General features: G+C 42.1%; 2 protein-coding genes across 2 annotated transcripts in view; one reads left to right on the plus strand and one right to left on the minus strand.

Moving 5' to 3' along the window:
- Positions 1 to 5,318: 5,318 nt before the first annotated feature.
- On the minus strand, positions 5,319 to 13,867 carry pitx3 (paired-like homeodomain 3; the record flags this gene model as incomplete). The annotated part of the gene is made up of 3 exons (XM_084460821.1): positions 5,319 to 5,885; positions 10,287 to 10,492; positions 13,759 to 13,867. The coding sequence occupies 3 exons, from the start codon at positions 13,865 to 13,867 to the stop codon at positions 5,319 to 5,321; spliced, it is 882 nt and encodes a 293-aa protein (XP_084316947.1).
- An 11,068-nt stretch (positions 13,868 to 24,935) lies between these two features.
- The window catches only part of gbf1 (golgi brefeldin A resistant guanine nucleotide exchange factor 1), a 106,253-nt gene continuing 103,850 nt past the window's right edge, over positions 24,936 to 27,338 (plus strand). The window contains exon 1 of the mRNA XM_084460909.1: positions 24,936 to 25,144. The gene's annotated coding sequence lies outside the window, so the exon portion shown is untranslated. The remainder of the gene's footprint in view (positions 25,145 to 27,338) is intronic.

Below are 27,338 nucleotides of genomic sequence, written 5' to 3' on the forward strand. Positions count from 1 at the left end.
GTAAACCCCTCTACCTCAGTAGAGCTCAGTCCTCATGGGTAAACTCCTCTACCTCAGTAGAGCTCAGTCCTCATGGGTAAACTCCTCTACCTCAGTAGAGCTCAGTCCTCATGGGTAAACCCCTCTACCTCAGTAGAGCTCAGTCCTCATGGGTAAACCCCTCTACCTCAGTAGAGCTCAGTCCTCATGGGTAAACCCCTCTACCTCAGTAGAGCTCAGTCCTCATGGGTAAACCCCCCTCTACCTCAGTAGAGCTCAGTCCTCATGTGTAAACCCCTCTACCTCAGTAGAGCTCAGTCCTCATGGGTAAACTCCCCTCTACCTCAGTAAATGGTAAATAGACTGCACTTATATAGCGCTTTTCCACCTTAGCGGCACTCAAAGCGCTTTACAATGGCCTCTCATTCACCCATTCACACACACACACACACACCAATGGCGGCAGCTGCCATGCAAGGTGCTAACCTGCTCATTGGGAGCAATTTGGGGTTAGGTGTCTTGCTCAAGGACACTTCGACATGTGGACAGTCGGAGCTGGGATTCGAACCGCTGACTCTTCGATCATTGAACGACCCGCTCTACCAACTGAGCTACAGCCGTAAACTCCCCACTACCTCAGTAGCTGCTCTTTACTGATACCAGCTCAGTCCACTAGGTGGCTCCAGATGAAAGTACCCAGGCTTATAGAGACAGTCCAGTCTGCCTTTTCCTGTCGTGCTACAGAGGCATGAAATACGCTACAAGGTTTACTTCTTGTTACTACTTTTAGTGTCCCCTAGGGAGTTTAAAACTCTTGCTAGAGGAGTTTAGTTTATTTAGTTTGAAAAGGACAGCGTGCACACATGATCACTCTGGGGAAAGAAAAAGATGGCTGGATCAGTTAGTGGGAAGCTCATTTCCATCTGTAGTCCTAACTATAAACAAATAAACACAACAAGACAAACAATAAACAATAAACACAGGCACAGTCACACATACACACACACACACACACACACACTACTATTCCGGACGCCCTGCCCAGTAAATACAGTGAGATATATCCTACTGTATACATTCTGAATGGCAAAGTCCAAACGGACTTCCTGAGCAGCTACCAAATCGAAAAGGACACTTAAATGATCATTTTCCTAATGAGCAGGGGTGATTATTACTGTAGGTGGTTATTAGATTAATTTTTTGTTACTGTACTTCAGGTTTGAGTAGAAGATTTAGAGTAAAAAACTCCAGATTATTTGAGTATCTTAGATTATATGAGGACTATGACAACTATTTAAGTACAGTACACAGATCCTTATTTTGTTATTAGATAGATAGATAATTTCAGTGAAATTAGCTTTGATAAGAAGCGTCTTTCTATTAATTAATAATTAATTATTATTAATAATTAATATTATTATTAATAATTAATTATTAATTAATTATTAATTATTATTATTATTATTATTATTGAATTATTTCCCTCCTCGTCTCGCGCACAATTAACCATCACCCTGCAATTACGATAGATCCATCACAGCCGGGGTCACTACGTCATTGGCCGGCTCTACAACACGCCAATACTGCCAGAACCAATCACATCTATTCCAGCTATCACATGCTCACTCTTCGAAATCTCACTCACCAATGGCAGGGCAGCTGGCATTGGTCTCGTATCTCGTATCTGATCCTGCCTTCCACCTAAGTCACCAGATGGAGCTCTTGTCCAAGACTATTCAAGATCAACCTTGATACATCTTATGATGTTGTTCACTCAGGAGATGTATGATGTTTGAGTTGCATGTTTGAGCATTGTTTGTACATTCACCTACAGTATCTGACTGTTAATGTTTACATTCAATGATTCATCCAATCCCGTTCTTGGAGAATTCCTTATAATAGAAATATTGTCTTCTGTCAAAAATAATAGATGGAAAAATCTATCTTGATCAAACACAATATTTGGCCTGAATTTATTTCAGGATATACAATACAGTAGTATGTGGATCTTTGAAATATTTTTTTTTACAAACAAATAAAAACAGACAAATAAAAACAACCACTTTTTATCTTTCTAATCTCCCAGGTCATCATTATCACTGGACGAGTTGGAGGGATTTTTTTTCTCCAGACTACGGTTTTGTACCATTGAACATGTGCTTCCCTCTGGGTATATATGTGTGTGTGTGTGTGTGTGTGTGTGCATGTGTGTGTTTGTGTGCATGTATATGTGTGTGTTTGTGTGCATGTGTGTGTGTGTTTGTGTGCATGTATATGTGTGTGTGTTTGTGTGCATGTGTGTGTGTGCGTGTTTGTGTGTGTGTGTGTGTGTGTGTGTGTTTGTGTGCATGTATATGTGTGTGTGTGTTTGTGTGCATGTGTGTGTTTGTGTGCAGTTATATGTGTGTGTGTTTGTGCGCATGTGTGTGTGTGTGCGTGTGTGTGCGTGTGTTTGTGTGCATGTATATGTGTCTGTGTTTGTGTGCATGTGTGTGTGTGTTTGTGTGCATGTGTGTGTGTGTGTGTGTGTGTGTGTTTGTGTGCATGTGTGTGTTTGTGTGCAGTTATATGTGTGTGTGTTTGTGTGCATGTGTGTGTGTGTGTGTTAGGTGGTGTAAACATAGGGGACTGGTGGACATCCTCTCCAGTGAAATATTGATTGTGTGTGTAGTTGTGAGGAAGAGGAGGAGGAGGAGGAGGAGGAGGAGGAGAGCAGACCTCCGTCACATCAGAGTCCCCATACAAACCCAGGACAGAATGGTCTCTTAATAAACAACCACAACCAAAATTGTAACGTAACTCACAGAAAGTCCTCTGTATGTTCTGAATTACTTTTTGAAATTATTTAATAATATCCATACATGCTTACTGTACATATGAGTCTTTTCATTCTCTGAATGGGACACTAAAGCAGCACTGACTTCGTATTAAAGTGAAAGTCAATATTGTGGTGACTGGCAAGTATGAAACAGGATTTATTCATAACCCCCCCCGCCCCCCTCCCAAATAAAGCCCTCATTCTTGATCCATACAGGCGTCTCTCCTTCTGTCCCCTGGGCTGGAGTCCACAGGGACGCCACCCTGGCGTTCACACCATGTCTGCATCCACCTCAGACCATCTGAATGGCGGCCTTGAGAATTCCTTCCCCGTGACGGGACGACCTGGTAGCGTTCGGAGAGAGTAGGTCAAACGGATCGGTGACCGCCCGGCAGGAACATCTACACCCTCCGTATCTCCGCCCCCACGTACTTATTGCGTAACGTCGCCGTGGAGATGAGATGCCGTTTCCATGGCGTCGCCGCCAGAGAACACGGTGTGTAGGTTTGGGTCGCTGTCTGATGTCACTGTGTAATGTCACTCTGTCTAATGTCACTCTGTCTAATGTCACTGTCTAATATTACTGTTTAATGTCACTCTGTCTAACGTCACTCTGTCTAATCTCATGGCTGTCTAATGTCACTGTCTAATGCCACTTGGTCTAATGCCACTCTGTCTAATGCCACTGTCTAATGCCACTTGGTCTAATGTCACTGTCTAACGTCACTCTGTCTAATGTCACTGTCTAACGTCACTCTGTCTAATGTCACTCTGTCTAATGTCACTGTCTAATGCCACTCTGTCTAATGTCACTGTCTAATGCCACTCTGTCTAATGTCACTGTCTAATGCCACTCTGTCTAATGTCACTGTCTAATGCCACTTGGTCTAATGTCACTCTGTCTAATGTCATGACTGTCTAATGCCACTCTGTCTAAAGTCACTCTGTCTAACATCACTGTCTAAAGTCATGGCTGTCTAACGTCATGACCGTCTAATGTCACTCTAATGTCATGACTGTCTAATGTCACTCTAATGTCATGACTGTCTAATGTCACTCCAATGTCATTACTTTCTAATGCCACTCTGTCTAAAGTCACTCTGTCTAATGTCACTTGGTTGAATGTCACTGTCTAAAGTCATGGCTGTCTAATGTCATGACTGTCTAATGTCATGACTGTCTAATGTCATGACTGTCTAATGTCACACTGTCTAAAGTCACTCTGTCTAATGTCACTTGGTTGAATGTCACTATCTAATGTCATGCTGTCTAGTGTCATAGCTGTCTAGTGTCACTGTCTAATGTCATAGCTGTCTAACGTCACTCTCTAATGTCATGGCTGTCTTATGTCACTGTCTAATGTCATGGCTGTCTAATGTCACTGTCTTATGTCATGCCTGTCTAATGTCAGTGTCTGTTGACATGGCTGTATAATGTCATGGGCAATAGATGATATAAAATAAAATAAAAAGAATAATATACTGTTCCTTCAATGGGATTCATTCAATTAGTAGTATGTATGTTGTTCATAAAAACAGATACGTTTTATTCATTTTAATGAGACAAAGCAGGCTACACCAGAAAAAAAGGCTTGTTTTATAACAACTGCACTCTTACATACATTTTTACAGTCATGGACTCCCTTTATATAACACCACACAAATCTATATATTCAATGGCTTTTTTAGGGGATTACTTTAAAAAGGTTCTGATCTTCTGACAGATGTGTAAATCGTGGTGGTTTTGTCTGACCGTTCATTGTTGTTTAAGCTCTCCAGCCTACGTTCTGCTACCTCCTCTCTCCCTCCCGACCTGTGTGACCTATGACCCAGGACCTTCTGAGGTGAGCGGAATTCATAACAAAGATTCAAATTCCAAAAGGAGGTACTCATAGTACATCAACCTATGCTCTTGAAGAACATGCTTTTCTCTTCTTCAAAGTACTACGTTTCATAGATAAGTTTTGTCACATACAAAACAAAAAAAAAGTCCTTTATATACATCCTCTTTCTCCCCGTATTGCAACCGAAGGTCCCCTTTCCTGCGAGGGCGATGGCGGACGTCACCGCCGACCGCCGCTCGGGCCGCGGCGGCGACCGCCAGCGCGGGAGCGTCCAGGCCACTTCTTCGTGATCGTTAAATTCACTCTAGTCATGCAGTTCCCGCCAAAAAAAATTGTAGCAGATATAATCTTAGAATTCCTTGACAGTTGGTCGGTACGGCGACAAAGCCTCACCATATTTGCGAGAGTTCTTTGAAGCCTGATGGTCCATCTGGGGGATGTAGTTTTTTTCTGTCGAAGCTTATTCCTGTTGTAGTACCATCGCTTTCCCTCAGACATCTTGGCGGTTTGTCCGTAGAGATGAGCAACGCCTCGGTCCCGGCGCTCGGAGATGGGGGGGCGTGTCTGGAACCGCGAAGGGGTTGGTGGGTGGGGGGAAGGTGGGGTTTTGGGGAGGAGGGTACAGGCGGGGAGTTGGGGTGTGTGTGTGTGTGTGTGTGTGTGTTGGGGGGTCTGTCTTCATACCGGCCTGTCCACCGCATACTGGCACGGGCTTAGGTTGGACACGGCGTTCTGGACCGCCGGGTAGGCGAAGGTGGCGTGCTGCTTGGCCTTGAGCCGGAGGCTGGCTAGGCTGGAGTTGCACGTGTCTCTGTACATGTAGGGGCCGGCCGAGGGCGCGTACGGGCACGCCGCTGCCGCCGTCACCGCCGAGTTGAGCGCCGGGCTGTTGAGGTTGTTGAGGTTGCCCAGGTTGTTGAGGCCCGCGCCGGGGACCCCGGCCACGCCCGCCGGCACCATGCTGGAAGCCATGTTCATGGAGGGGAGGGAGCTAGGCGGGGAGAACATGGGCTGGGACGACAGGGGGCTGACATTCATGGAGTTGAAGAAGGGGAAACTCTTGGCGGCCAGCGGGCTGCTAGCCAGGCTCTTGCTGGCCCAGTTGTTGTAGGAGTAGCCCGAGTACATGTCGTCGTACGGCTGCATGAGTCCGTTGAACTGGGCGCCGAAGCCGTTTTTGCAAAGCTCCGCCTGCTGGTTCCGCTCCCTCTTCCGCCATTTGGCGCGGCGGTTTTTGAACCACACCTGCAAGCGAAGACAGAGAACCTGATCAGTAAGCAGCTTCGCCTTCAAAGACCGAGCTTGATATGAAAAGGACAGAAGGATCAACATTTCAAACGCTCGAAAAATAAGTAACTGAAATAAATGTTCCGCTCTAAAACAATTGAGTTTCCCTCATTTCACACAATGATGTGAAGGTATGAGAAATGCTGATATGGCACAAATGCGCGTTCCTCTACTGTAAATAGGGCTTATGCAAAGGCAAAAATGCAGTTCATTTATCCACAAATAACTCTCGATTTGAATATGATTACACCTTTTAAATAGTTTTCGCAATATCCTCTGGATATCAAGACTTTCTGAAAAGAAAGACTCTAAGTTGAAATGCATTATCACTACCGATGATTTATTAAAACGAATCGTGTTCACTTATTTGAATTATGAGCCCAGACTAAAATAAATATCAGACTAAGACAGGCAGTCGTCACCTTTGTCATTTAAGATCCTATTTTGGAAAGATAGATAATGGATTTCAGATTTAATGGAAAGTCAAAAAAGAAGGTATTAGATTAAGTTCCCAATGGACAATTTCAGTTTTCCTTGAATGTATATTCTTGGGCAGAACCTTTAATAAAATAGAAAATGCAGTATTCAACATAGTTGTCATGCTGGAAAGCTGCAATGTATTTAATAACAAACATATGAACAAACATACAGTGAATGTCTGCTTTACTGATACAGTATTTATTTCTTATCATACACTAAGTAAGCATTGTTTCTTTTTAACCTTTTATAACTTGTAACATAAAAAGTGAAAGAGGCCAGAGCTGTGTTTGGAATCGCTCCCTCGTTCCCTCACTCCCTATTCCCTATATAGGGTTCACCATGTAGTGAACTACCTAGGGAACGGAGAAAATGTAGGGTACATGCACTGTTCCCTGCAAATCAAGGTGAATTGTGGGTAATAAATAGTGGACTATATAGGGAACGAAAATTCCGTGGAGAATTCGGACACTACAAACAAAATGGCTGACGCCCATATAGTGCACTTGTGAATAGGGAGCGATTCCGAACACAGCTCTGGACTTTATATCTGATTCCTCCGCCCTCCCTCTCTCACTCCTACTTCCTTGCGCACACATCCTGGTCCCTCACATCCTGGTCCCTCGCCCAACGAGCCTGGTCTGCCAGCGCCATGTCTGTTGTAATAGGCTCTGTCCACCTGCTCCACTACTTCCTGAAAGTAACTCGGCATCTTTATTTCCTGTCCAATATGATTGGATTAAGTGATTAATCAGGTGTGCGCTGGGTCTGCCGCACAGCTGATTAATCACTTAATACACTGACTGAACACCAGCGCCCTGATCAAGAAGGTTCAGCAGAGGACGAACTTTCTGCAGCGGCTGAAGAAACTGCTACTTCTTTCACAGTTTGTATCACTACACTTTGTCCTGTCCTGTCCTGTCCTGTCCTGTCCTGTCCTGCCCTGTCCTGTCCTGTCCTGTCCTGTCCTGTCTGTGCGCTTGTCCATTGTTTCATTGTTGTAAGCACCACAATGTTAAAAAAAATCATATGTATGTTAAGTACAATGGCAATAAACGAATTCTGATTGTGATTGTGACTTATAGAGAATTAGAACCAGAATCACAATCATTTTATTGCCATTTGTACTTGACATACATAGGAATTCTTGAGACATTGTAGAGCCGACAACACACAATGGACCAGTGCAAAAAAACAAACAGTGCACACCACGACGCCATAGCTGACGAGGTCGGCGCCATCTTGAACCCTGGTTCTCCATCCTCTCTGACAGCAGGCGAACCTCTGTCCAGGACCGGCCTCCCTTCCCCCTGACCACTACGTGTTAAACTGCTCAGGGACACCTGGGAATGTCAAATGAAAAGATGGCGGTTTGTGTCCAGCGTCCGGGTACTCCGGCTTCCCCCACCATCATAAAGACATGCAGCGTATGAATGTTGGTGGTGGTCGGAGGGGCCGTAGGCACTGATTGGCAGCCACGCTTCTGTCAGTCTGCCCCAGGGCAGCTGTGGCTACAGATGTAGCTTAACCACCACCGGTATGACTGTGTCTGAATGAATACTGGACTCTGTAAAGCGCTCTGGGTATCATGAAGGGCGCTATATAAATCCAACTTGATTGATTGATTGAAGCGTTACCTCGCTTTCCTTAAGCTGCCCAATGTAGGATCGGATCAGTTCAAGCAGGCCAGAACAGTCAAGCCCAGAGAAGTAAAGATCACTCAACACCATCCTGAAATCTATTTGATGTGTTCTAAAGGTATTTTTACATTTTATTTGCCAATGAGCTGTTTTAGCTGACACAAAAATAGTGTCATTTTGAGATAGAATCAATGACAATAACATAAAAATACATCGAATATATCGGAGGATATGTTGATTTTATTGGACGAATGTAGATTCCATGATACCAAACGCAATAACGTTCAGAATATTAAGCACTCGTTGGTTCACATAGAGATAGAAGTGGCGAATCCGGGCTGGAGATTGAAAGCGAATTACGCTCACATTGTCTAACAAATCCCATGAATCACCACGACAGAGGGGGCTTCTGGGAAACGGCGGTGGAATCTACATCCACCTGGGACCACAGCGGAACGTGCGGGGTCCACTGATGGACGTTAGGACCGTGTGCGGTCTGTTGTCGTTTCAAAATAACAACCAAGACCGCCTGCTATGTGACCTTTCATCCAGCCAACATGAATCTGATCCGTAACTGGTCAGTGGTCAAGCAGGCGATTGTATTGTCATCCAGCAGAATGCGAACCCACATGCTGCATAGTGTTGTCGGTCCAAAGCTGGACTGGAAGGAGACATTTTAAGGCTGGGCTCGGTGCACTCTGACCTTTGGGTGGCTTGTCAATGAAAGACCCGTTTTTGGCAGTTGAGGTTAATCTACTTTTTACTTTTTGTAAATTTAAAACATGTTTACTGTATATTAGCAAAAAAAAGGTAACACTTTACTTGTATATTAATTACTATGTAACTAAATAGTCCAACACTGCTCCTGCTACGGTATGTAATTACATGGTTTTTTGGTTCAGCTATAGGTTTTACACAAGTGGGACAGTGGGAGTCCAGGGGTAAATGTTAACGTTGATCTTATTTTGGTAACACAACCTTCACATCTCTGGAGAGACCTCCTTCCTCCATACCATTCTGCCACTGTGTAATAACCTACTCTGATAAACTGTAATACCACATAATTACACATCAGTTAACTAGAATGTACTGTAGTACAGGTAGTACTATGAGGTTACATACTGTAGTAATAAATATACATTTAATGTAACGTAATATATCTATACAGGATGTTTTGCAATGATCTGGGAATGATACGATATAATTTTTTACTAAGTCAGCCAAAGACACAAAAACAAATCTTGTTTTTGTGTCTTTGGCTGACTTGTTCAGGCTTGATCGTACGTTTCTCATGCACGGTAACTCCATCAAACTTTTCCTCCTGAATATCTGCCATAAAAACGACTAAAAAGGAAGTGTTGATTCAGCGCCTCAATGGAAAAGGACTTGATGTACGATTCTGCTGGTCTGTATATCAGCCCACATGGAGCTCCCAGCCAACCAAACCAACCGGTATTACAAACCCCCATAACCCCCTCCAAACTACTGATTCAACAAAACAAAATAATCACTCAATAAGCCTCTCAACATAATCATCATCACCACCACCATCATCATCATCATCATCACCACCACCACTATCATCATCACCATCATCATCATCACCACCACTACCACCATCATCACCATCACCACCATCATCACCATCATCATCATCACCACCACCATCATCATCACCATCATCATCATCATCATCATCACCACCATCATCATCACCAACATCACCATCATCATCATCATCATCATCATCACCAACATCACCATCATCATCACCACCACCACCACCATCATCATCATCATCATCATCATCACCACCATCATCATCACCAACATCACCATCATCATCCTCATCATCATCACCAACATCACCATCATCATCATCATCATCATCACCACCATCATCCCCACCATCATCATCATCATCATCATCACCATCATCATCCCCACCATCATCATCACCACCATCATCTCACCATCATCATCATCATCACCATCATCATCATCATCATCCTCCTCATCATCCTCCTCATCATCATCATCATCACCACCACCATCATCACCACCACCACCATCATCACCACCACCATCATCACCACCACCATCATCATCATCCTCATCATCATCATCACCATCCTCCTCCTCATATCATCATCACCATCATTACCATCATAACCATCATCATCATCACCACCATCATCACCACCATCACCACCATCATCCTCATGTGTCAGGTTCTACCCACCCTGACGCGTGCCTCTGTGAGGTTGGTCCAGACGGCGATCTCCTCGCGCGTGCTCATGTCCGGGTAGCGGTTCCTCTGGAACGTGGCCTCCAGCTCCTGGAGCTGCTGGCTGGTGAAGTGGGTCCTCTGACGGCGCTGCTTCTTCTTCAGGGCGCCGTCCTCCGCGTTGGACTCGTCTGTCTGGTTCTGGTGGGACTTCTCTGTGTCTGGGAGACGACAACAACAACAACAACAGAGTTACTTCAGAAGACAACAACAAGAGTTACTTCAGAAGACAACAACAACAACCGAGTTACTTCATAAGACAACAACAACAGAGTTACTTCAGGAGACAGATACAGGTTTGTACTTTTAGCTCTTCTGCTCACATTTTTAGGTTTTTTACTTGATGACAAACAAGTATTATATGTTTTTTCCTAAAGTTTAATAGTGGAAACGCACCTATTGTGTGAATACTTTAAAACTATCAGCCTGGTGAATGGAGGTGATCTTTAAACGGAGGATTTGCTTGTATAGACGTACAAATTCCAATACATCCGTTTGAAAATCAATGCGTTTACAAAATTGGAAAATCATAATATCATAATGTATGACATGTTTGACTTGAACAACATTAGTCAGTAGGCTACCTTATATAAGTCATATTACCAACTAGGAATAATGGCAAGTTTATATGCGCTTTTACAAACTATTTTGTAATCTAAAGAAATGCTCAAGATCTAATCAACTGCTTTTGTCCCCAACTCACTATAACACAAATTAAAGGTTGAGACTACAAAATGTTTTGTCTACCGAAGATCCTGTCCCTCCTAATCAGAGTTCTGCAATTTGAGGACCCCACAGTGGGAGCCAAATTAGCCCGCCACCTAATCCCTGGGATCAGCCTTTTGTTGCCGGGCAGGTTTGGGGCTGTTTGGCGAGCGCTTAGCTCTCTGGGAGAAGTTCGAAATGATCAGCGGGGTTTAGAGGAGGCTCCGAAGGGCCAGAAGCAAAACCAATAACGCCAGACCCTGCCTGTTATCAGCCAGTAAACTGACACTGGGTCAGTCATCACTTAAAACGCTAAATCTGCTCCCCCCGTCCCAAGTCACCGCCCATGGAGGACAGGGCAGAGCCCTCCTGGTCAACAATGGAGGCCGTCTGACTAGTAAGGATGTGTTGGCGGTGACTGGCTGGTAAATCAATGTATCAGTGACTAGCAGCAGCACATGAAATACATTGTAGTTCCCAATTGCGAAAAACATAGGATTTTATTCTTGATATTATTCTTTTTATACTTCTTAGTTAACACACCAACTCTATACTTTTAAAACCTCAGTCCAATGAATACAGTGTGTGTGTGTGTGTGTGTGTGTGTGTGTGTGTATTGTATTTCTTTTCAAACCATAGACCATCATACAAAAATGCATTATTTTGTTTAAACTAGAGTAAAACTACACAACCAATCAATCAACCAATAATCAAAACCAACCAATTAAACTTTCACCCTACGATACTGACCTTCACCCCAGGATAAAGAGTGACCTATAAAACAGGCTATTATCACCCCCTGCCTCGTTGCTGACTTATTCTTAAGTCAAACACAAAAAGTGACAATTAATAGAACACGACAGACATCTACGCTAAACGGTTGAGTGAAACGCGTTTCTAAATAAGTCGAGGATTTACAGTGGACCTATATTAACGTGCGGAGGGATATTCTCAGCTCCAGAATGTCGGAGGCTTGTTAGGGGTGGATTTATGTCCAGGTGTCACACAGCCAGACACAGTGCTTTGGCAATTAAATCTGAATTTATACGCTTGTCCCCGTGGAAGAGCAGAGTGACCGTCAACACATGAAGGCCTGCGTGTGTAAATGGAGAGTTATGCCTACAGTATAGGACCACATTTACGGAACTATTTAACGAAAGTCCTGTGTGGTACTGTGCTGGTAGGCCTACATGTAAAAGACGCACGCACAAGTGGGCACAAATGGCCTAAGCATATACACACACACGCACGCGCGTGCACACACACACACACACACATATATATATATATATATATATATATATATATATATATATAGGCCTACTGTATTTTTATTAGGCCTATAAATATTAAAATATGAGATGTGTGTGTGTATATAGCCTATATACAGTACAGGCCTATATTTTTTCAGGCACTACAAGACTCAGACTTATTAACATGTTAACATTTTGTTTATCAATATATTTATTTCACCCTGTTTACTTCAGAATGGACACAGTTGGAAAAATAAATATTAACAATTGTGTTGCAAAAAGTAGGACACGTTATACTGTTTTTGGCAAATATGCTAAAGTTAGCAAACATCAGAAAGAGTTGTCACAAGTGACCATTTCTAATTTTTCTTTCATATTTGTTAATGCTTATTAAATCGTCACTTCTTCGTTCAGACGGCTATTATATTATTATTATGGTGTCCATACGTTGGGGTTTCTTTGTGTGGAAATATGCACTATCCAAATAATCAAAACAAAGAGTCCTGAAGTCCTGCATATTTGATCTCTCATTGTTGACTAAATTATGGATCATTCTATCCAGTGCTTCACGGTTTGAGTGTTTATTATTATGGGATAGGGTTTCCAACAAGTCTAAAATGTCTTAAACCCTGCATGAATAGATCATGCATAATTGGAGCAGATACGAAATGTTACTGTCCTTTGATAATCCTCCTAATCCATGCTAAAATTTTTGGGTAATCTAGTGCGTATCGCACATCGGCATTTAGTTAAATCCGTGTCGCAGCCAACTAGGTCCGTCCAGGAGAAAGTAGGCCCGACATGAATCCGTTGATAGAGAGAGATGTCATCAATTTATGCACACGGTGGGCTGCTCAGTCTGATAGGCCTAACTTACTGACTATATAGGCCTATAGTCAACAAAGTCTAATACTATTCAATTTTTCGCACATGCGTATAGCCTACAGTAGAGGCTACAGCCCTTTCACATCGTAAGGGGTCAATGTATCACGGAGCCGTGTGTCCTCCAAAGCATAAACCCTCAGTTCATGACAAAACCTCACCTGGATGTATGATATGGAATTATGTAACTATCTGAATGCTTTCAGAGACGTTTAAAGTCAAAATTAACGCGCATTTTGCTTTATTTTGCGATATGAACAAGCTCACCTAGCTTATTAATGCAGATAATTAGGCTATAGGCCCACACGTCTTATTATAGGCCATTGTAGGCTACAGCAGGCAATGATAATTATATGGTAGAATAATGATAGACGTATTTTCAACAATATACGTGTTTTCATTGGGCGTAGTCTTTCAGCAGTCTACAGTTATAAATAGCTGCAAAATTATGTCATAATAATTATAAATTATTATGTCTCTCCGCGGGTTATCTCTGATTAACTTTGCCGATGCAAAGACGAGTTAGTGTTCATTTTAAACCCGGCAGAAGAGGTCAGGAGGACGGTCACCGTGGTGGGATGACTGACCGCTGTTGTCTTGGCCTTTACATCCCTGGTCGTGTTGCGGGGTCCCGGAGTCGGAGAGTGACAGGGCCGGGCTGCGAGCCTCACTGTCCGTCAGGAGGTTAAAATCCATCACCCCAGCGGACAGCCTCTGAAAACAACACATTTACAAAGTCAGTTGGACAAACACTAGCTTTAAACACTTATGTTTAGACTATTAATGACGTTAATTATGTCAAAACAACTGCACATTTACACACAAGTCAGTTTGACTACAAACCCCAGCTTTATACACCAATGTTTAGACTATTAATGTCCTTAATTATGTCAAAACATCTGCACATTTACGCACAAGTCAGTTTGACAACAAACACCAGCTTTATACACCAATGTTTAGACTATTAATGACGTTAATTATGTCAAAACAACTGCACATTTACGCACAAGTCAGTTTGACAACAAACACCAGCTTTATACACTAATGTTTAGACTATTAATGACGTTAATTATGTCAAAACAACTGCACATTTACGCACAAGTCAGTTTGACAACAAACACCAGCTTTATACACCAATGTTCAGACTATTAATGACGTTAATTATGTCAAAACAACTGTACATTTACACACAAGTCAGTTTGACAACAAACACCAGCTTTATACACCAATGTTTAGACTATTAATGACGTTAATTATGTCAAAACATCTGCACATTTACACACAAGTCAGTTTGACAACAAACACCAGCTTTATACACCAATGTTTAGACTATTAATGACGTTAATTATGTCAAAAAATCTGCACATTTACACACAAGTCAGTTTGACAACAAACACCAGCTTTATACACCAATGTTTACACTATTAATGACGTTAATTATGTCAAAACATCTGCAATAATCAACCGATTTTGACAGAATTTAAGCTGAAATGTCCAATTATAACCACAAACAAGGAGCTACACTTAGGCCTACAACAAGAGGGTAACCTATGGGTAAATAATGATATAGGTCTAATTCTCAGCCTAGTCGATTTATAGACACCTAAGCCAACACCGTATTTATATTATGGAATGCAATTTCTTTGAAACAACCATGTATTTCTATTTCTGATCCTGTTTGAGTTACTGCAGAGGTAAAATAGCCTATATGGTGACACTTCCAACCGAAATAGCAACCTCGTGAGGAACACCGATACGTAATGGAGCCTAAAATAACAGGTCGTTTATTTATACAAGCGCAGTTAACACCTTTAAGATATGGGGACACAATCACTCCCTCAAAGCTTCGTGAGATTTATGATGTCGTGGTTGGGTTTAACGACAGGGTATAGGTTCCAATCCACTTAGCCGCCTCTCAACCCCCTTTACGCGTAGGCCTAGAACCTACTCCCCAAATCACCACCAGTTATTATATTTTATTTGATATTATTTGCCTTAAATAAAGCAATATAGTCTTCATACATTTAAATTCATAAGTTTGTTTTTCTTAGACATAATAGCTACAACCTTAAGAAAATATTTTTCTCACATGAACACTCTCCATGTGTCTGTCTCTGTCTCTGCCTCTCCATGCCCGTCCACTGTACCTCCCATCCGACCTCTTCTAACAGACTGCTACACAAGACCCTCCTGTGTTCTCATATGGCCTCAATTCAAACCCCACCCCCAAACCAATCCACGCAGACTAGCTTGACCTCTAAATGTTGATCAAGTCACAGACAACTGTTACCTGTACTCACTAATAACTGTACCTTTTAAACCATTTCAAACAACTGCACCTTTTAAACAATTTCTAACTAAAAAAAAAATTCTATATTGAGCCCATTTGCTTAGAAAGTCTAGAGTGTTCGATCCCCATTTATAAAACTTTACAGAGCATCTAACACATAAATTGGCAAATCTCTGTATCTCTGTCTGTTGTGTCTGTCTGTTCCAGTTTTCCGGCCTGACAGCGTTCATATTTGGCACGGGTACCTGCAGGGGTCCTGGTCAGATGGTGACAGGGCCAGATTTTTTACTAAGGTAATTAGCACCAACTAAATGTCCAATTACTGATATGTCATTATGACTGATAAAGCGTCTCTTCCACCATCTTGGATCACCCACCCTCTCGCGGGCCGAACAAAAAACGCCCGCTAGCCACAATGCTAATTTTCACCATGTTCTCCTCTGTTCACTTATGCTAGCGTTAGCGATCAGAACAGTAGTATTTATTGAATGAAATTGGTCGTCTTCTGGTTGATCTAGCGTCAGTAAATTTGACCAAAACACCAGGAGGTGGACGTCCTCTCGGCCTACAGAACCTGTCTGTTTTTGAGGCAGATAGGCAGATTAGGCTCAGGAGCAAAATACATTTCCCCATTCGTTCTGTATGGAACCCAGTTCCACTACCAGTATCTGGGGTTCCGGGGGTCAAAGGCATATAATGCACTAAATGGCCAACTACTGACTGCGTGCTTTAATGGGTACAGTATGGGACATCTCTATCCAGGGACAATATGCTATTATGCTAGAGGCTTATTTAATGTATTCCTCATGCCCATTGGACTAAATGCATTTGTACTACAACATTTAGCTATGTTTTAACAGTCAAAGCAAAATTAACGACACTTTATAAACCTGCTTTACGTTTTGTACTGTGATAGTTTCATTATAAGACATAGCTCAGCTGTGGATTAATATCAAATTAATACTGAACTTAATTTCCATGTCCAACTAAACAACAGAAAGTGTTTTGCTAATGTAGTTACAGATCTTCTGCGATCTTCTCCAGTTCAACCATGATGAGGTTCTCATATCAGAACATTTGAAGAGTGACTAGCAAGCGCGTATCTTTTCAAAATAAAAAGTTGAAAACTGTAATAAAGGGATGTGTCCGAGAATGTGTGTTTTTGGAGTAGGCTTAATTCTTTAAATGTCAAACAATATCGTATCAAATAAAGGATTAGATCATTTAGTTATTAGAATTACAACTAAATTATTGCGCCAGAACAAATATTTTTACTTTAGAAAACTCGATTGTCTGTACACAATATGTGTCTTTCCCCAGTTTACAGATATGAGATTGAGAATGAAGTCAGATCTCACTGTGAGAGATTGTATTACTAAATACACTGCTTCTGTGTTGCTGCAGCTTTGTACTAATGAGCTTCGAGGTTTTTTGAGGGTTAAAGTTTACTTTAACTCTAGTTCACAGTTACGGAAAAGCAGTACACATTTCACAGAAAAATACCTGGAAATGTATGCTGAAATCAAAAAACATTCCCACCGCCATATCAAGATTCAAATTTAGGCTAACAGATTGTCGACAGACACTAAAAATTCAAAATAGAAAAGTAGCCAAGCCCTCAACATTACTCTTATCTCTCCCACAGAAAAGTAGCTACTTGCTTGAGAGCCAACAGCTGTCCTTCATGTGTGTGTGTGTGTGTGTGTGTGTGTGTGTGTGTGTGTGTGTGTGTGTGTGTGTGTGTGTGTGTGGCCCAGGCTAGTCTCCCCAGTGTACAGTGTCTTGGTCAGGTATATGAATAGGACCCAGGCAGACACATATCCACAGTGACCGTGATGGATGACCCACGGGTGCCAACATGGTGCTGAGAGGCAGGTCAGATTGGCAGGGGAGAGTGGGTGACGCAAGATGGTCATCTTGTCTAGAGGAAGGTGTCAGAGCACCCCTCAGAGAGGCTCTAGAACAAGGTGTCACTCACCCCCCCCTCTCTAGAACAAGGTGTCACCCCCCCCCTCTCTAGAACAAGGTGTCAGTCACCCCCCCTCTCTAGAACAAGGTGTCACCCCCCCCCCTCTCTAGAACAAGGTGTCAGTCACCCCCCCTCTCTAGAACAAGGTGTCAGTCACCCCCCCCTCTCTAGAACAAGGTGTCAGTTACCCCCCCCCTCTCTAGAACAAGGTGTCACCCCCCCTCCTCTCTAGAACAAGGTGTCAGTCACCCCCCCCTCTCTAGAACAAGGTGTCACCCCCCCCTCCTCTAGAACAAGGTGTCACCCCCCCCCTCTCTAGAACAAGGTGTCACCCCCCCCTCCTCTCTAGAACAAGGTGTCAGTCACCCCCCCCCCTCTAGAACAAGGTGTCAGTCACCCCCCCCTCTCTAGAACAAGGTGTCACCCCCCCCCTCTCTAGAACAAGGTGTCAGTCACCCCCCCTCTCTAGAACAAGGTGTCAGTCACCCCCCCTCTCTAGAACAAGGTGTCATCCCCACCTCTCTAGAACAAGGTGTCAGTCACCCCCCCCCCTCTCTAGAACCAGGTGTCAGTCACCCCCCCTCTCTAGAACAAGGTGTCACCCCCCCCCTCTCTAGAACAAGGTGTCATTCACCCCCCCTCTCTAGAACAAGGTGTCAGTCACCCCCCCCCTCTCTAGAACAAGGTGTCAGTAACCCCCCCCCTCTCTAGAACAAGGTGTCAGTCACCCCCCCTCTCTAGAACAAGGTGTCAGTGAAAATACAGTTTGATATTATATTAAAAAGTTCGTTTTAGCTTTAATTTCCAATTGCCTTTGAAATTCTTCATAAAAAAGCTTCTAGCCTATAAGACTGTAAACTGGTATAGTATTTATTCACTCTTTTCAATATTCAATGTCGAAGTCAGTTCTAAATGTGTTAAAGTGATTACATAGCCTAATAATACATCCTCATATATGTATACATATATTTTCATATGATTCTGTTCATTTACATTCAGAATAGCAGTGGTTTCTTGTTCTTTCAGATAACATAGTTCAAGTAGCCCGCCATGGACTTGACATTTGGCAATATTTAAACTAAGCCCTTCTTGATAGAGTTGTTCCACTTCCCTGTTCATAACCTGACAAGTTAAAATGTTACAGGCAAATTGCTCCGACTGACGCCGCACACAAACATAACCCGGGACGATTCACAATGTAACCCCGCTACTTCAACAAGTTTATAAGAATGATTGATATTTCCAAAGGACTTGGCCCTGGGATGCCCCGTCGTATTATATGCAATGAGTGTAGGAACCCGTTCACATCGACCCCCAAGTGCGTTCTCCGGTTCTCCGCCTCATTATGTTCTAATAAAGCGTAAAACATTGAACCACCCATGTTTACTCATATTCCTTTTGACTGTCTGCGAGGAGTGACTCGGGTTCTCGGGTTTACAGAGCGCTTTGCATAGATCTCATTAAAATATATAGGGGCCCATCCAATAGGGCCCATCCAATAGTGGGAAAAATAATGGAAGTAGGTGATTTTTCAGGAGATTGGTAGGTCCATCTGTTGGCACGGTCGAGGCAGACTGCTTACATTTCCACGGACTTAGATTAGCCGTGGAATTATTCATAAACGCGACAGGAATTAATTCCTTGGATTAAGACTTGATTAAGATGTGTGTCACTTTGCTGTCTGAGAACTTATTAAGGGGGAGCTCCTCGACGCGGCGGCAGATGGAAATTCGGACCCAATGTTTGTACATGTTAATTTCTCCCTTCTAACAGATATTTGCATATGACTGGGAGTGTCAAGGCGAGGGGTTCTCCTACGAGAGACATCACCAGCCCGACGAAACTGCCATCAAAATAAAAAATAAAATAAAATAGGCTATAAAATCGGCTATAAAATCGTCTTTTTCGATAGTATCAACCAGTTGGCTACTGAAATTGCAGCAAAAAACACGTTAAAGTATTTGTAGATATGCTATAGCATGAATAAATGCACGACTAGTGGGCTGGGCCTATGTCCTACTGGCGGAAGTTTCTTAATGGCTCCATCAATTGTAATGTTTGTGATAATATGACACTTTTATTTAGACGATTACACAGTAGTCTATTAGGAGAACAAGACCTATTATTAAAGGGATTGATTGCATTTTAAGTAAAATAACAAATGAAGGATGATATCTATTTTGGCCTAAATATGCTGTTATATAAAATACAATTATTAGACACTATAGCCTAGCTTTATGATAGAGGTTGTGGGATTTAAAGAAAATAAAGTTTAAAATTGATCTTGATAATGTAATTGGTAGCGGACTCCGAGCTAAATCTGTAACTATCAGGCCCTCAGACGCATTGCTGTAAATGCTTGCAGCCTACTGAAGGTCATTTGACGTTAAATTAATAAACTACAGGCTAATAATGGTCGGTTGTGAGTGGAATTGAAAGCAAAAACGTTTTGTAATGAATTTCTCAGGAGATAGGCCAAACTTAAGACACACCAACACATGCGTTGGCATAATAAGCGCAGGCGAATAGGTCTATAGTCTTAAAGCTTATTGTCCCGTGCCTTATTAATACTACCTGAACGTGAAAGGCCCATCGAATCAAATTCAAGTGGTCGGATGCTCAATATGTGACAAAGGCTTGATGGCAAATAGGTGCTATATTAGACCTTAGACTAATTTATTAAAGCTTGTTTTGCCTGCTGTTATTATAGAGTAATTATAAGTGTTAATTACCCACCGCTGTAATTACAACACGACTTTTATTTGTTCTTTTCAGTGTCGAAATCAGATCACATTCTACACCTTGGATGCAATTTTATTATTTCTTCGTAGCAAATCAACTAAATAAACAATTTAAGGGAAACATTATATATATAGAGAATATATATTTAATTATGCTAAATGAGAATGAAGTGACAGACTATATATATATATATATATTCTTGATGGTCTGTCTCTTCATTCTTCATTCTCATTTAGCATAATCTAAATCTATGGCCTGAAATTTACAGCATAGGCCTACAGCCAATTTGATAGGGTGTCCTAAATTATTTGGGATTGACTCATTTGTCTTCAACGCTTTATTTACCAATGTGTTGCTCAATTAAGCAAATCACTCCTGTAACAAAACTATTTCGTTATAATACTATAATAATAAAAAACAATACAGGCCTGCATATTTAGGCCAACAGTCCTGCGTGACTTGTTGAATTCTATAAACATGTTTTGGAATTAAATTCCATTGGTCTGTTTTATTTGAAGCTATATGGGAAATAAGCGAGCGCATGTTTGGATGTGCATACCGGAGGCCTGCCGGCGGGCCGGCGGGGCGGAGGGGCGGAGGGGACAGGGGGCCCCGGCTGGCCGGCGGAGGGGGCAGAGGGAGCACGGAGACCCGGAGATCCGGCCCTGGCTGACCGGTGGAGGGGGCCGGGGGAGAGGAGGAGGGGGCACGGCTCTGTTTTTCTTGCTGTGGTCTCTGGAGGCTCGGGAGCACCTGCCACCTATCAATTTCGGGTAGATCCCCAAATATTTTTGACCTCTGAAATATTCTTCCAGCGAAGCCGCTCCAAAGTCATAACGTTGTGCTTCTGGTATTTTATACATAGCCTATATGAGAGAAATAATGACCTCAACAAATAAAGCCAATATAAATTAGGATTAATTTAAATTACTATTAACTAATTTAAATAGTGTCACATATTTCGAGGGATTCAAACTTCAGGCCATGAGAACAGAAAGACTGTGAGATTAATTATGTATTGTTATACTGTGAGAATAGCCTACATTTCAATCTATTGTCAGTTTATATCGTATGAAGGTCTAAATGTAAATAGGCAGCATCAAGCGTATAAAGCGAAGTAGATTAGGTACACTAAAATGGGCCATTGCATGTCATGGCTAAGGAAGTCTATACAAGAGACCCTCATTGTTATAATAAGCCAATAATCATCACAATTAATGACAGTGAACTTTTGGCTTGGTGCATATTTCTCCATAGACTAGACCTAGCCTACAAAATCTCAGTCTTTCAGTTAGACTTTGGAGTAAAAAAGTGTTGATCTTGCTCAGTTTGTGAAACAGATCTTTGTTTTAGCAGCTACTCGATACGAGGAAGGACAAACCTAGCCGAGGGATAAAGCGAGCGTGCTTTAGGACACTTTATCGCAGATTACGCACATGCTGTGGACATAACATGGACAATAGAACGTTATTTACAGGTATAGAGAGAAAAAGAGACAGAGAGAGAGAAAGAGAGACCTCTCATACTTACATGAAATCCGGGTCTGGTTAAATTAATCCCTGGAAAAGACAAGCTTGGTGTGGATTAATGTTTGTCCGAGGATGTCGCTGACATGGAGAAAGTTCCTCGGACTGTAAAGTCAACCAGCGTCAGTCTCCCTCCCTCAGTGCAGTCAGACATGAAGGCAGTCGAGGAGTGAAAGCTTGATCCCCGGACAGAGGGGGAATGACTTTATGCTAAATATCGTGGGCGACAGGTCCACTGGAGAGAGGACTGCCCACGTCACGGCTTTTACTTGGTCCCACTAACCGCGCGTAACGCACACTCTGTCTCTCTTCCTTTCTCTCTGTCTCTCTCTCTCTCACTCTCTCCTTATTCCACACGCACGCACGCATACGCACACACACACACACACACACACACACACACACACACACACACACACACACACACACGCACACACACACAATATAGCCTACTGTAGACGAATGCGCCCTGTCCCCGCCATGTCGTTTCAGCATGCGTCCCAAGCAGAGTAGACTATATCATCACATTATTTTACACTCTCTGTTTGCGTATCCACGAACACGTGTATTCGCTGCATGGCTTTAAGAGAAGAGAAGGGTATACTTTCTAACGAAGCAAGTGAGTGTCAGGGTATTTAGGAAGAGGGATTGGAGTAATCTGGCAATCTCTTCGACCCAATCCATCCACGACCACCGGGTGAACAATGCGCCCCCTCCCCAGTTCTCTGCTCAGTCAAATATATGAGGTTATGGACCATTGTAAACCAAGACACCAATTATGCTTGAATTTGATTCCAACAAGCAAAAAATCACCAATGTGCTCATTTCGACCTTTCACGACATAACGTATACAGTATTGATAGGCTACACGAATAGTGCACACATTGTGAGTTATTGTAATTATAATTCATGGGTTTTGCAATTAACCTTACACTTTATAGGGGCGATTTCAATCTTTGGCTTGCTTTGCTGATCGGATAGATCTGCTGGTCTATGATTATGGTTCATTTAGCTTAGTTGAAATTGATCCTAAGTAAGCCATGCAGTTTTTGTCCTAGAATCCAGAACAATGTTGGTCTTGAAACTCTTGAATCTTGAATTCGCATCCTGTGTCATTCTCATACATCTAATCACTGCAAGCCAGCAACTCTAGGCCTATAACTGCATCGAGATTAGCTTTAAGACATTAGCTTATCGTGGAGATCATTGAATTCCAAACTCGAATATTTGACAGAAGAAAAAAGCAAAAAAGTACTCTAAACAACACTTTAAATACCTGTTCCAACCTTGTATGACAGATAGTATTGAGTTAGAAGTGGAGATTTCACAAAGAAATGCTGTGTAGTAGCCTACTGTTACAAGAATGCAGCTGAATAATGAATAATGATTATAATTGTTGCTTCCAAGATATCTTGAGTAAATATTTTCGATTTGGAAGAAGCAGATGTAATCATCAGAAGTCCAGATGTTTCCTAGCGCACCAAAGAATAAGGGTGGACACATTCTGTCAGACACATTCACTAGAACATCACTGTAGGTCAGATGAGGACGTTCAAAACAGGCAGCATGCCACCAGAATTGGCTACAATGAATTATTTTGTATGTTTTGTTCTGTAAAAAGCACTGACACATTTCTGAGGGGGGGGGTTGGGGGGCTATTGGACAATAGTGAATAACATGATTAGACAGATGACAATACATAGGCCTATGCTATGAATAGATTCATACAGATGTTAATATATGAGATAGCGTTTGAGATAAGAAACTTTACAAAATAAAAACACTTAAAATCACACTGAAATGAAAAAAGCATTCTGTCCCATTTTGGTTCACATAATTGGTCATAGTGTTCACCTATTCAACCAATTTTTTTTTTTTTTTTTACAAAATTCTACTTTTGTTGTAATCTTATATCAAAGTTTATGATTTTTTACTTCCTGGAAAACGGTAGGTCACGTGCAATGACGACAACAGGCACCTTAGATTTTAGCCCAATAATCTCACGACATCCAGCCGTCAATCAACGCTATCCTTCTATCGAATCTGTCTAAAGTTCTTAAAACCCGTCCACTTGTCAATGTTCCAATCAAATTCCTCTAAACACATGTCCCTCCCTCATAGCTTGTTTGCGTCGGAAATACGTCAAACTACGGTTAGATGATCTCAAACGTCCGTTTCAGGGAGACTTTAAGATGTAGCCTATAAATACCCGTTTTTCCCTATACCTCCATGGATTTTCCTGTAGAACATTCACTCCGAGAAGCAAGAAGTACTATTAAAACAACCTCCTCAAATATCACATGCTTATCGGAAATATTTTCAATAGTTAACCTACAATTGGTGTCAATGATAACCTCTAGGCTGAAAGTAACACAGGTGTCATGTATGTACAGGTGCCTGGCTGATACCGGTAAAGAAATGTACCGTGATTGCTTCAGTGAGACTGGCATAGCTGGGCCTACTACTGTAGACATGGCGTACCTTTATTTGCAGATGAAATGTTGCAATTAAAAACCAGACAGGTGATCAAACACTTTGCAAAAGAGCAAACATTAGAGGTATGCTACAGAGTAGTGGGAAGGTGTTCTGCAAAGGGGGGTTTAACCCTCCCTACACGTGAGGTTTCTTATGACGAACAAGCAAGCAAAAGTCCGACGATTATTCCTGTAGTATATGTTTGCAATTCAAATATTATGACTGAAACATGACAGCTAGCCTCCTCTCGTCCATGCCCGGATGCAGAGATGATCCTGCAGATGTGATGGAGTCTCTGACCCACAGTGCTGTCGTCATCGTTCACATCAACCATGATTACTGTTGTCCCGCCTCTTTATTTATTCTTTATTTCAGCACGATTCTTTAAAACGTGGAATATAAGCTCACATAATGTATAACATATAAATAATCAACATCTAGAAGTGACATATATGTTTGTTTTATAAATATTAAATTGAATGAATAATTCGTGTTTTGGAATACACCTCCTTAGTTGAAGACTATTGGATGAGTGAGCTGTCAATCAAAGCCAGTAGCAGTCGTGTTTGAGAATACACCTCCTTAGTTTAAGCCTATTGGATGAGTGAGCTGTCAATCAAAGCCAGTAGCAGGGTCTATTGGCTCAGCGAGCTGTCAATCAAAGCCAGTAGCAGGGTCGGTTTCCCAATCTCAGTTCCTCCACGTCAGTGTGTTTACGAAGTAAGAGATTGACAACCGGTATATGTGCTTTATTAACTCATATTTAACCTCACCAACCTTTTGAATCATCATAACTCGAGTTTAATGTGTCTCAGTACTGGACTGCCCGTTTATATCCTCCTATGTGGTGTAGATAAGTGAACTTTGGTCACTTCTTGGTCGGCTAACGTCAAGCTAGCTGTTAGCTAGCTAGTTAGCTTAGCTGCTAGGCTAACTGCACAAGACTCCATCTTGGAATTGCAACTATACAGGTAGGGTGTTTCTCACTAGTTCTCATCTTGTCTAGCCACACTAAATGTAGTTATATTGTGCTTTATCAATCTAATTGTATTAGATTGTCTATTTGTATAACCTGTCAAAATAGCTGCTAGCTAACTTAGCCTAGCCTAGCCTAGCCATGCTAATGTACAGCTATCTATCCATCTATATATCTATATATCTAATGTAATGTTTATATAGCTGTTAGGCAGGTCTGGAAGATTATCTTTGCGTATCTACTTAGCTACCTTAGTCTAGAATTGCTAGTCATTTTAGCTAGTTAGCTAAGCTAGCCTTGTTAGCCATGCTAGCTAATTGACTAGGAGCCAGCTACCTAGTCACCTACCAGTTGGACACTGATTTCCAGGTGTATCCACGTCATGTTAAGTCACATTCACTAACTAGCTGCTGTTTCAACTTCACATGTAAGCTGCATTCTAGGTTGCAAGCTAACCAGTCATTCATCTAACCAGTCATCCATCTAACCAGTCATCCATCTAACCAGTCATTCATCTAACCAGTCATCCATCTAACCAGTCATCCATCTAACCAGTCATCCATCTAACCAGTCTTTCATCTAACCAGTCATTCATCTAACCAGTCATTCATCTAACCAGTCATTCATCTAACCAGTCATCCATCTAACCAGTCATCCATCTAACCAGTCATCCATCTAACCAGTCTTTCATCTAACCAGTCATCCATCTAACCAGTCATTCATCTAACCAGTCATTCATCTAACCAGTCATCCATCTAACCAGTCATCCATCTAACCAGTCATCCATATAACCAGTCATCCATCTAACCAGTCATTCATCTAACCAGTCATTCATCTAACCAGTCATCCATCTAACCAGTCATTCATCTAACCAGTCATTCATCTAACCAGTCATCCATCTAACCAGTCATTCATCTAACCAGTCATTCATCTAACCAGTCATCCATCTAACCAGTCATCCATCTAACCAGTCATTCATCTAACCAGTCATTCATCTAACCAGTCATCCATCTAACCAGTCATTCCTCTAACCAGTCATTCCTCTAACCAGTCATCCATCTAACCAGTCATCCATCTAACCAGTCATCCATCTAACCAGTCATTCATCTAACCAGTCATTCATCTAACCAGTCATCCATCTAACCAGTCATTCATCTAACCAGTCATTCATCAAACCAGTCATCCATCTAACCAGTCATTCATCTAACCAGTCATTCATCAAACCAGTCATCCATCTAACCAGTCATTCATCTAACCAGTCATTCATCTAACCAGTCATCCATCTAACCAGTCATCCATCTAACCAGTCATCCATCTAACCAGTCATTCATCTAACCAGTCATTCATCTAACCAGTCATTCATCTAACCAGTCATTCATCTAACCAGTCATTCATCTAACCAGTCATCCATCTAACCAGTCATCCATCTAACCAGTCATTCATCTAACCAGTCATCCATCTAACCAGTCATTCATCTAACCAGTCATCCATCTAACCAGTCATTCATCTAACCAGTCATCCATCTAACCAGTCATCCATCTAACCAGTCATTCATCTAACCAGTCATTCATCTAACCAGTCATTCATCTAACCAGTCATTCATCTAACCAGTCATTCATCTAACCAGTCATTCGTCTAACCAGTCATCCGTCTAACCAGTCATTCGTCTAACCAGTCATCCGTCTAACCAGTCATCCGTCTAACCAGTCATCCGTCTAACCAGTCATTCGTCTAACCAGTCATTCGTCTAACCAGTCATTCGTCTAACCAGTCATTCGTCTAACCAGTCATTCGTCTAACCAGTCATTCGTCTAACCAGTCATTCGTCTAACCAGTCATTCGTCTAACCAGTCATCCGTCTAACCAGTCATCCGTCTAACCAGTCATTCGTCTAACCAGTCATCCGTCTAACCAGTCATTCGTCTAACCAGTCATCCATCTAACCAGTCATTCATCTAACCAGTCATCCATCTAACCAGTCATTCAGCTAACCAGTCATTCATCTAACCAGTCATTCATCTAACCAGTCATTCATCTAACCAGTCATTCAACTAACCAGTCATTCATCTAACCAATCATCCATCTAACCAGTCATCCATCTAACCAGTCATTCATCTAACCAGTCATCCATCTAACCAGTCATCCATCTAACCAGTCATCCATCTAACCAGTCATCCATCTAACCAGTC

This window comes from Borostomias antarcticus, assembly GCF_949987555.1.
Source record: "Borostomias antarcticus genome assembly, chromosome: 34".
NCBI lineage: Eukaryota > Metazoa > Chordata > Actinopteri > Stomiiformes > Stomiidae > Borostomias > Borostomias antarcticus.